The sequence below is a fragment of the Lissotriton vulgaris genome, chromosome 7, assembly GCF_964263255.1.
Source record: "Lissotriton vulgaris chromosome 7, aLisVul1.2, whole genome shotgun sequence".
In the NCBI taxonomy this organism is placed as follows: domain Eukaryota; kingdom Metazoa; phylum Chordata; class Amphibia; order Caudata; family Salamandridae; genus Lissotriton; species Lissotriton vulgaris.
In genome coordinates this window covers 1,742,506,989-1,742,518,728 of record NC_141695.1, presented here as the reverse complement: position 1 = coordinate 1,742,518,728, position 11,740 = coordinate 1,742,506,989, and the positions used below count along the sequence as shown (strand labels likewise).

The following is an 11,740-nucleotide window of genomic DNA, read 5'->3' as shown; positions in this document are numbered from 1 at the left end:
GTGGAAGGAAAGGCTGGAAAACTAGCTTGATCAGGAGGAGGGTCCCCACTTAGCCTACACCATCACTGGGGCACGGCGGATGATGTGAACCCCTTTCCTGAAATTCCACCATCTTGGCATGGTGGAAAAACAAGCTATCAGGGCTAGGGTAGTGCCTCTTCCTCCAAGAAGTGATAACTAGATGGTGTAGACAACATAAAGGTAGGTAGCCCATTGGTTACTATCTGTCTCCCCTCATAGCGCCCCTAAATTCAGTATTTGGGTGGTACCTTGAGATGTCCTGAAGTTCAGATTCAATGGACAAAAGAAGACCTGGACAAGGAAGACCCGCTGCATGAGAACTGATGCCCTGCTGCAGAAGAAAAAGGCACCAACCCCTGCCTGCTGCCTGAAAGATTTGACAATCACTGCCTGCTGTTTAGTGCTCAGCCTGAAAGGACTCCAAGAACCCTTGCAGCACCTCCAGCTTTCGAGAAAATGCCAAGAAGCTCACTTGGAGTGAAGGTATCACTCCCCTGCACACCGTAGGCAGCAATTCTGAGAAGTCTGTTTTGTCAACTTGCTGCTCCCTAATTACTTTAGCACAGCACAGAAGCAAGAAAAGGTACAGCAGTTCTGGAGTGTCAGATCTGTCTCCTCACCAAGTTTGGAAACACCAGGACCTACTGGAGCCATGGTATATCAATACCCGGGTTCTCTGACTTTCAACGATAAACACCGAGAAGAAGAGTCTACACTGCACTCCCAAAGCACCATAAGCAAGCAACCATCAATGGATGTCGAGACACCAAAGACCCACTTCCCGAATGGCCTAGCTGTCCCAAGATCGCCTCTACAAGTTGCCTGCTCCTGACCGCGAGGATCTCAAGACACACAACACCTTGCTAACCTGTTCACTCTGCTCCCAGCCCCATCGACCCCGGCATTGACTAACCAGCTGTGCTCTTATGGTCCACAAGCCCATGCAACGTCCTTCCTCCCTCAAAGGAGACCCACTAGACTTACCTGTAAGTCCTCCTGTGCAGGGTACATTCAAGTGACCCCCTTCATCTTCGCGCACCAGCTTCCAAGACCCTCAGCACTCCGCACCTGGTCGATCTGGGATACTCCCAAACCTCTCCTGCTGGAACTTTGGAACTGGTCCCATCATTGACCTACAATGAGAAGGTGAGCTTCGTGAAAGCATTGACAGAATTTATATGTATTTTTTATTCCTTTCCATTTACTCTGAAAAATCGTAACTCCAAATGTACTTTCCTTGAACTATGTTCATAGTCTTCTGAATTATATAAACTTTGATATTATTATTATAAATTGGTCTCAGATTTATTCTTGAGTGTGTGTCTCATTTATTTCCTCTCCAAGTACAACAAATGCTTAGCACTAACCTCTGATACACCTAACTGCTCACCCACGCTACCACAAAAAGAGCATTAGTGTCATCTACTTTTACCTCTGTATACCAATTGGGGATTCACTGGACTCTTTACACAGTGGAGTGGTGTGGCTCACTGGTTAGAGGCGGCAGACCTGTAAGCAGAGAACGGCCCGGGATCAGGGTTCAATTCCCAACGCAGCAGAGTCGTGGACCAGCGTCAACGGACTCGATAATTCTCGCCTCGGTGCCTACTCTAACCAGGGAACACACTCGGCAACTCTGGGCATTAAGCTTACCTCATCTCCACAACAGCCCCCCACAGACGCTGGGGATGCCTGGTTTCACCCTGGAGATACCCAATAAGGGACCATCTCACAGGGAAAACCAGGACAGGTTCCCCAGCGGTCTATAGTGCCAGGACACTCGGGTAGAGTAACAGTGCGCTTTACAAGTATCCCACATTTACATGTACTCCATTTACTGCACTATACAGAGAGCCAGCTTCCTACACCCAAACAATCAACGTTTGCAAAAGCCATGACAAAAAAACAAAAATTACCCTACAGGTGGTGGCCAATGCCAGACCAACTGGCTTTACCAATGCTTTTTCTATTCTTGTGGTGCATAGCTCTGTAAATTTCTAATCATAGAGAGTAATAAAGCACTGGTGATTGCACAAATGGGTGTCCAGGTACAAAAGAGGAGTTGGCCTAACGGCTAGGGCGCTCGACCTCGGTCCTGGGGATCTGGATTCGAGTCTCGGTAACGACGCCAAAACCTCCTGCCATTCTGGGCAAATCAGTTAATCTCCCCGTGCCTAAAAAAAAAAGAATGTGTCCTCATGTAATGCAACTGGTGCTATGTAAAGCGCTCTGATACCCGATTCGGGTCGGGTCTAGTTCACGCTATATAAAACTCTGCAAAAAGAAAAAAAAAGGAAAAGCATAGCTTGACTGTAGAGAAATGATAATTCCCGGAGTTAGAAGTCATGCTAGAAAAGCCAGGACTTTAGGGCTTCTTGAAGGTCGCATGGTCAGAAGTTGTGCAGAAGTGTACAGGCACAGAATTCCTATGTTTGGCAATCAGGAAAAGGAGTGATAGCAGGGTCTTTGACGCCAAAACCGGTTACACCTTTTGTGGTACTCTATTCTGTATTAAATTCTGGAACCTCTGTTAGAGAAGGGACTATATGAATTATGAGAGTGTGAGGAAAAGAAAGCTGGAAAAGGAGGGAGTAGAAAAGGGGATAAGGTAGAGAAGAGAAAGGAAGCATTGGCATTTATGGAAAAAGACATGAAAACTAGGGGTGGGTGATATACTTGGCTCCATCAGCAGAATTTGTGGAATATTGGCCACTCCTCGGTATGATTGTAACGTGGAGTTCTGGCCAAAATCCTCCAACCACCATTTGTTTTTTTTTTCTCATACGTTGCCTGAAAACTGTAAATTGGCGAGTGCAAGCAATATTTGGCAACCCTTAGCATAATTTTCATTCTCTAAAAGGGCACCCGGAGAGATTTCTCCAAAGAGGGCGGTCTCGACTGTTTGCGTTTTGAAAGTTGCATCTCGAGTAGAAAATCTACTCGAACAGCAGCCAAATCAACTCAAGACGCTGCACCTCCTGCCGAACCACTTGGTGCCATTTGTGCTGATTTTTCAGTGTGGAACGAGCTCCTGGCACTAAAACACAGCACAGACAGAGCAACGCGCCTACTTCTGCCTGTTCGCGGAATTGAGGAATCTTGCAGTTTTTTTGTAACTCCACAAAAAATCTGTAGAATGAAACTCCGCGAGTCCCGCCCATGCCTACTGAGAACAGTGAGAGCAGTGAGAGGTAGGTGGGGGGCTGCAAAGGAACAGTGAAAATGGGACAGCAGGGGTAGATTAACATCAAAAGAAATAGTGAGACTTAGAGAGTAGGCAAAAAAATAATAAGACAAAAATAATGAAACACAAATGGCAGAGAGAAAAGGATAGAGGAGTGAAATATGGGGAAGAAATTGAAAAGCAACCTTGGCAAGAAGAGAGGATGCAGCGACGGAAGAAAATAGGAAAATAAGTAAACATTGGCAGTGAAAGAAAGAAATCTAAAAACATGAAAGTGTTGAAAATAAAAAGAGGACATTAAAGAAAGAAAGAAACAATATTAGAAAGAATAAATTAAAGAAAGAGTTGTTATCAAGAAGAAAAAAGAGCAATGGAAAAACGTGCCTCATAGAGACAATTTAATAAACCAGGAGAAATAAACAGATAAGTGTCTAGGATACATCTATGTGTAACTGTGTCCGTCCATGCGTTGTGTTCTTATGTTGTGTAACACACAGATTTTTCGGCGGGGATTTATTTAACATTTTCTTGCCCAATGTTTGTCTTGGACAGATCATGGGTTGAAGCGAGGCCTCGACCCCTGTAATCCCCCCGAATGGACAGGTCCAGTCTCCTGTCGCTGGACTTTGTCTGGCCTGCGTGGGTGGAGGATACCGGGCGCGTTATATAGGGGCCAGGAGCCGATCCGTGGCCAGAGCTGCACCGGACCCTCCTGTGCCGCCCTCGCCATGTGGAAGCCCTCGCTGCCCCGCCTGTGCCTCGTCCTGGGCCTCTTCCATGCCTGTGGGACCTCTCCGCCACAGCCGTAAGTGCGCCCTCCTCCACCTCCACACTGCGCTCCTGCGCGCCTCCAGCCCTCCTCACTGCCCAAAGCACCCGGTCTCATCCATCCATCCATCCATCCATCCATCCATCCATCCATCCATCCATCCATCCATCCATCCATCCATCCATCCATCTCTCAGTTCTCTCTCTTCCCCCTCTATGATCGCTTCTCTCTTCCTCCCCCCTCCCTTCCTCTCTCTTTCTTGAAGCCTCGGGAGCCCGCAACAAGTGGGTGACCTGCTTGCCGGTCTTCAGAGCCACATCCAAAGGCAGGGCTTTAAGTGGGTTGAAACAAAACGGAGGGTAATAAAGGGCGTGGCTTAAGCTAAAATCTGTGCTTAGCATAGCGTGCCGCCTGACTGGTATTTTGGTGCCTCTACCAGTACATCCAGATATATAATGCAAGTAGCACTAATCCTTTATGGGTTCCGCAGTGGCGTGCTACTCGCCCGAAAAGCGTTTCAACACCCATCAGGGGTAACAAGTGCTATATGAGTGCAAGTCTTTCTTCCCCTTTTATCCCTCCGCTATCCTTTTCACTCCAAGTAACTGACTAATATCCACCGCTGAAATTCCTTCATATTTCACCATATTAATTCACCACTAATCCTTTATGGGCTTTCTGAATAGCGTGCGTCAACAAGCGCTAAATGAAAACTAACCTTTGTCCTCCTCTATCCTTCTGCTATCATTCCAAATCCAAATAACTGAATAACTTATCCACCACTTAAAATCTACTTGCATTTTTCACTATACTAATTCAACACCAATCCTCTATGGGCTTTCTGAATAGCGTGCGTCAACAAGCGCTAAATGAATACTAACCTTTGTCCTCCTCTATCCTTCTGCTATCATTCCAAATCCAAATAACTGACTAACCTATCCACCACTTAAAATCTACTTGCATTTTTCACTATACTAATTCAACACCAATCCTCTATGGGTCCCAGAGTAGCATGCTACTCGCCGAAGAAGCGCTTCAACGCCTCGTCAGGGGTAGTAAGCGCTATATAAATGCAATTACAATACAATACAAATACTACAAGTCGGGACAATTGGCTTTGCCAATAATTGTTAGTGGCCATTCGATAAATAAGCAGCAACTACGGCTTCGTTACATATAGAACTCTAGAGTGGCAGCCATCTACCACTGTACTCTATCTGCTAGCACTCTAGAGTGACAGCCACCTATCACTGTTCTCTATCTGCCAGCACTCTAGAGTGACAACCACCTATCACTGTACTCCATCTGCCAGCACTCTAGAGTGGCCGCCATCTATCACTGTACTCTATCTGCCAGCTCTCTAGAGTGGCAGCCAGCTATCACTGTACTCTATCTGCTAGCACTCTAGAGTGACAGCCACCTATCACTGTTCTCTATCTGCTAGCGCTCTAGAGTGGCAGCCATCTACCACTGTACTCTATCTGCTAGCACTCTAGAGTGGCCGCCACCTATCACTGTACTCTATCTGCCAGCTCTCTAGAGTGGCAGCCATCTACCACTGTACTCTATCTGCTAGCTCTCTAGAGTGACAGCCACCTATCACTGTTCTCTATCTGCTAGCACTCTAGAGCGACAGCCACCTATCACTGTTCTCTATCTGCCAGCACTCTAGAGTGACAACCATCTATCACTGTACTCTATCTGCTAGCTCTCTAGAGTGGCAGCCATCTATCACTGTACTCTATCTGCTAGCACTCTAGTGTGGCAGCCACCTATCACTGTACTCTATCTGCCAGCACTCTAGAGTGGCAGCCCCCTATCGCTCTACTCTATCTGCCAGCACTCTAGAGTGGCAGCCACCTATCACTGTACTCTATCTGCCAGCACTCTAGAGTGGAAGCCACCTATCACTGTACTCTATCTGCCAGCACTCTAGAGTGACAGCCACCTATCACTGTACCATATCTGCCAGCGCTCTAGAGTGGCAGCCATCTATACCTGTACTCTATCTGCTCTCACTCTAGAGTAGCAGCCATCTATCACTGTACTCTATCTGCTTGCTCTCTAGAGTGGCAGCCATCTATCTCTGTACTCTATCTGCCAGCACTCTAGAGTGGCCGCCATCTATCACTGTACTCTATCTGCCAGCACTCTAGAGTGGCCGCCATCTATCTCTGTACTCTATCTGCCAGCACTCTAGAGTGGCAGCCACATATCACTGTACTCTATCTGCCAGCACTCTAGAGTGACAGCCAGCTATCACTGTACTCTATCTGCCAGCACTCTAGAGTGACAGCCAGCTATCACTGTACTCTATCTGCTAGCATTCTAGAGTTGCAGCCACCTAGCTCTGTTCATCTATCTGTGAGAGCTCTAGAGTAGCAGCCACATATCACTGTACTCTATCTGCCAGCACTCTAGAATGACAGCCAGCTATCACTGTACTCTATCTGCCAGCACTCTAGAGTGGCAACCATCTATCTCTCTACTCTATCTGCCAGCACTCTAGAGTGACATACCCCTAGCTCTCTACTCTGTCTGGTGGCTCTCTAAAGTGGCAGCCATCTATCACTACTCTGTGTGCCACAGGAAGGTCTGGCTGACTCCAGTGGGGGCCCAGGCCATGATACATCACACTGGGGATCATATTAGTGTAAAAAGGGGATCAGTGACATCACAGGTCCACCATAGGGTTGTGCCTATACCTGTAAACACTGCACCTGTGGTACTTAATACTTCACATAGCTATGGTTCTCCTCTGCTCCCTCATCTCACATGTTGCCTCAGCTCCTTCCTCTTAGAGCTGGTGATGGCTTTATATTGGGGACCACTGGCCTCGCTGTATGTAGAGTTGGCGGATGAGCAGGTCGGTGGACTCTGGGAGCGGCGGGTCTCTCGAGAGCCACTGTTTCAGTCATGAACCACTTAAGCCATGCAATTAAAAAGCATCATTTCAATGAGAGCAGGGTTTTTTTTGGGGGGGGGGGGGGGTGCTGTGGAGTTGACCTTCATGCATTCAATACCTTTTTGACTAAAATCCTGTCCATGGTCTGGATGATTTCAAGCAAGGACTGTTCCAGGATCCCTGCAGGGAATCAGTTCTGAAATGGTTAAATGTAAACCCAAATTCATAATGGGAAAAGCAAAACTACAAATCCCAGAAGGCAAAGTGCTGCGACTAAACTGGCAGGGCTGGACAAACGCATCACATGACACAGCCTCTGTGTGCTGGGTTGTTATGCATGCTGTGGGACTGCTGTGAGGTTACATGTGGGGTCTTCTTGAGGCAGTGCCTTTGCGGGGAGTGTTTGATTGGTTCAGATGCTCCGTCCATCATCTCCTTGTGTTTTCTTTGTTCGCCATAAGTTGGCAGGGTATGCCCAGACGTGGGTCCATTTCTCACTTTGCCACTGGATTCAAGCTATCCTGGCTGATGAGGGCTCTTACCTCCAAACCGGTCCTAGGATGCTTGTTTCCGGTCCAGGGAAGGCATAGCTTGGCAGTTCGGGCTGGACTGTTCCCATGAGGCACAGGGTCAGACTGATTTGCATATGGCCATGTCTGAACTGGGGTGGCAGAGTGGGATAAAGAATGGTGATGGATTAAACCCAGATCTGTTGACTGGGTGTGAGTGTTTGATTGGTTCAGATGCTCCATCCATCACCACCCCCTTTTGTACCGCTTTGCGGGGTAAAGGCTTTGTAGCTCCAATGATACCGGATACCTGGTGCAGTTGAATTGTTGAGGTGTTGCGCTGTATGAGGGGGTTCGTTTGTCTTTCCTAATAACGCACCCAGCTCCCTCAAGTTCCCCGAGTTCCCTGCCTGAGTAGCCAGTCCAGATTTTTGTTCTGCATTCTGGGTTGTATTCTAGGTTTTGTAGTTCGGATTTTGTCATAGGATTAAATAACACTACAAGCCCCAGAATGCAAAGTATGAACCGCGACTGGATGAGGTAGGCTTCTGTGGACCCGGGAATTCTAAAAAGTTCTGACAGACCAGCCCAGAGAACAATGTCTGACTCTGGGTCTCGAGGAAAGGAAGGCCCTGGGATATGTGTGCAGGGAGGGCTTGTTTTCGTAGCTGTGCAGTAGGAAGTTAAACTGGTGCACGAGAAGGGAATGTTGAGTCACAGGCACCAGAGTCCTCTGGTCACCACTCCCAGAGCAGAGGGTTTTCTTTCCAAGCTTTATGAAGACTTTCCCAGCCCTGCTGTGCAAGAGCTCAGAATGTTAAACCTCTTGGTCTGAACAGAGCGGTCCTCCTGGGCAGGTCTGTGTGTGTCAGTCACAGCCATTTCTTCAGTTTCAGGAAATAGGAGTCTGATTGGGGCAGTTTTCTACTAGATTGCTCGATTACAGGGAATGTCTACAGCTCGTGAGACAAACTCTGTGGCTCTCTGGTTTGGAGGGTGAGCAGCTGAAAGAACAGCTCGGAGTCAAAGAGAGTTCTGCAAGCGGCAGGCTGCGTTTGGTCATGGCCTTCACATTGATTTTCAGCTCCGGGTGTTTTCCTCGCGCTGTAAAAACTGTGAAATGGCCCCATGCGTAGCACAAGAGGGCGTTGCTTCTTTTCTTGCCGCTCGAGTAGATTTTCTACCCAAGCGGCAGCTTTCTCAACGCGAACGGAAGGTTTCTGAACATGAGTGGTCGCGACCATCTGCAACGGCCCGCGTTGAGAAATTTCAAAAGGAGGTGGATTTTCCTCACTTGCCAACTTGAAGGAAGCAAGTGTGAGAGAGGAAGAAACTCCGCTTCGCAGAGCGTAGTTTTTTGGAACTCCACATGCTCTGCGGAGTGCGGAAAACTCTGCAAACTCCACAAACGGAGGGGAGTTCACCGCCCAGGCCTACTCAAGGAGGCTATGACTTCTGCTGCCCTGGCGGACACTGCCCTCCAGGTTTAAAGACCCCTAGCTACCCAGTGGGTTTCTCTGTGTGTTCAGTGGTGAGGACCATTCTGCTCCTTGGAAGGTACTGACTCTTTTCCAAGTGGGTGCCATGTTTGATGAGCCTGCTCTTGCAGAACAATGAATGATGGTCTTGCTGTGCTGGGAGTTTTCTTGATGCACATGGGCTCCATTGTATGATAATTGTAACACAGGCTGCCACATTTTGCACGCCAGTTACATGCAGGTGGGTTGACTCTCCCTACATAAGGTGAGAAACTGCCTTTGTGATGTGGCCGTCCTGCGGTGGATCAACTGTTGAGTTAACGTTCCCCCCCGTTAGGTTAGACAGGGACGGTGGTACTGAGTTTGGCCTTTCTCTCCTACCTTACATAACCTGCCCACACAGGACATATCACCGCCAGCCTCAGCCCAGTTGAGCGCAGGTTTGGCCAAGGCCACTGTGAAGCAACATTTGCTTTGGCTGAGAGTGCAGACCATGGATTTTGCATGAGAGCGGAGGACTCTTTGCACTCCCCTTAGAACGACCTCCTGTCCTAGTTCAAGCACAGGCTTGTGGTTGGGAACTACGGGATGACAGTAGTGAGGGGGAGGGCGAGAGGAGGCTATGGGCCTCATTTATGAGGCTGTGCGTTACTTTTACGCCGCAGGTGCACCACTTTTTGTGACCCACCAGTGGTGTAAAAAATGCACCTTGTTGCGCCATATTTACAAAGTGACACATCTAGGTAGATGCGTCACCTTGTAAACCCCTGCGCCACATTATACCTGCGCCAAGTATAATGTATGCAAGGGGGGCGTTTTGACGCAAGAAAGGGTTATGGAAGTGACGCAGTGAAATCTATAAGATTTCACTGCACCATTTCTTGGCCGCTAATGCGGCAACATCTTACGCCTGCTTCATGGCAGGAGTAAGACTGACGCAGGCACTACCAACATGGGACTTGCCCATGTGAAAGTACACATTGCTGGAGTTGCGTCACTTTTGTGACACACTCCAGCAATGCATCACTTTTGCGCCTAAAGATACGTCAGAAATACTGACGTATCTGTAACTCCTTGCGACATGATGCGTCATATTATAAATATGAAGCATCAATCATGACGCAAGGAGTGCGCACTGAGAAGTGACGCATCGCTGCTTAGCGATGCGTCATTTCTCATAAATGAGGCCCTATGTTTTTAGGGGACAGGTGGCACAGCTGATGGTGGACCCAACAGTTTTATCTCTGTATCTCTTGCCACTGTGCCCCCCTTGTTAAAATAGCTCTCAAAGATGCCACTGCTTTTAAGAATCTGAATTATAATTTTGGGGCATTTTCAATTGCTTTCAAACCTACACCAGCAATCTGCACCAGTTGTCAAAAACAAAACTTTTCTGGAGTTTTATATAGTTTGATATGGCGCAAACTTGACCCGACGGTAACAGGTATCAGATTGCTTTACCCGAGCACCAGTTACGTAACACAAGGGCACATTCCTTTTTTTAGGCATGGGGAGATGAAGTGATTTGTTCAGATCGAGACACAAACTTGTTTCCCCAGATGTGAGGTCGACCGCACCAGCCGTCAGGCCATATCCTCTCCCCATTGTCTACATTTTGTATTACTGAGTTGGAGGAAATATGCAGATTTGTGCAAAGGTACTTTTTTATCCAAGGGGAAAATATTTTACTCCATAGACCATTCAGTAATCCCTTCGCCTCTGCCCCCACCAATTTTAGGTTATTCCATTTCCATTTGGGAATACCCACAAGCTCTCGAATTTATGGATCTTCCTGAAGGTTTCATTGATTTATGATCGATTATATGAGTATCTTGTACTCGCCGATTGCCCCGGTTGCATGTTTAATTAGAAGATACACCTGCAAATGGCTTTGTGTATTGGATCCAATGAGTGTGAGGTATACATTGACATTTGCTGCACAACGGAAGGTGAGATAGATAATGGAGTGAAAGTGCCATGCTACCCGGCAGAGAATGCCGAGGGCTTGTGAACTGCAGACCACAGGGGGACAGCCCATGGGTCGTTGTATGTGTTCAAAACTTTACTACAAATCTTGCTTTAGAAAAAGGAATTAATTTAGATTTTCCCTGACGCTTAGTATCCCACTAAAGGACACTAACGCTTAAATTAATTGCAGCAGTGCTTAATTGTTTGCTTGTGGTTGCAGGTAAGGCATACCAGAACTCAATTTTGGGGACTTGCACTCACTTTTCCTCATGAGATTTTGATCCAGAGCAAGAAAGATAAAAACACAAACAGAAGAATGGAGGAAGTAGAGAAAGAAAAACACTGAAAAAAGGGATAGAGAAAGGAAGAATGAAAAGAACTCAAATGGGCAAAGTAAGGTTTATATGGTAGTGGAGTAGAAAGAGGCATGAGGTGGAATCCAAACTACTCGTCTGCGGTATTTGGCGATCCCTACATTCGCCGGCACAAGCTGAAGGTTTCTGAGAAAAACTTTGGACACTGGCCCTTACTATTTTACAGATTATAAACTAAGTTGAAGCTTCCTCTATTCACTTCTTCTAAAAGGTCAAGTGTTCAAAAGTAGCTTAGATCACCCCTAGTCCACAGGAAGCCAATCGCTGTGCGAGTACTACCCGGTGTTTGGATGCAGTTACCAGGCAACACCTAAATAGCTTGTTGACTGATTCAACTAAACTGACTTTAAGAAGAAATAGTTACTTCCAAATTTAACGAACAGTTATGGGTCACATTGCTAGGGTTAATGGAGTCACTTGGCTACTTGACATGCGGGAGACAGCCACTACCACGCGGTTTTTACACCTCGGTACCATTACAACGCGTCAATCACAACGCAAGTCGTTACAACGACTTGCGCTGGATGGCGCT

General features: G+C 47.3%; 1 protein-coding gene across 1 annotated transcript in view; it reads left to right on the top strand.

Annotated features, from left to right (window-relative positions):
- The first annotated feature begins 3,856 nt into the window (after positions 1 to 3,856).
- The window catches only part of LOC147706550 (alpha-2-macroglobulin-like), a 122,216-nt gene continuing 114,332 nt past the window's right edge, over positions 3,857 to 11,740 (top strand). The window contains exon 1 of the mRNA XM_086933017.1: positions 3,857 to 4,010. Coding sequence (XP_086789143.1) covers positions 3,934 to 4,010 — 77 coding nt within the window. The 5' untranslated portion in view covers positions 3,857 to 3,933. The remainder of the gene's footprint in view (positions 4,011 to 11,740) is intronic.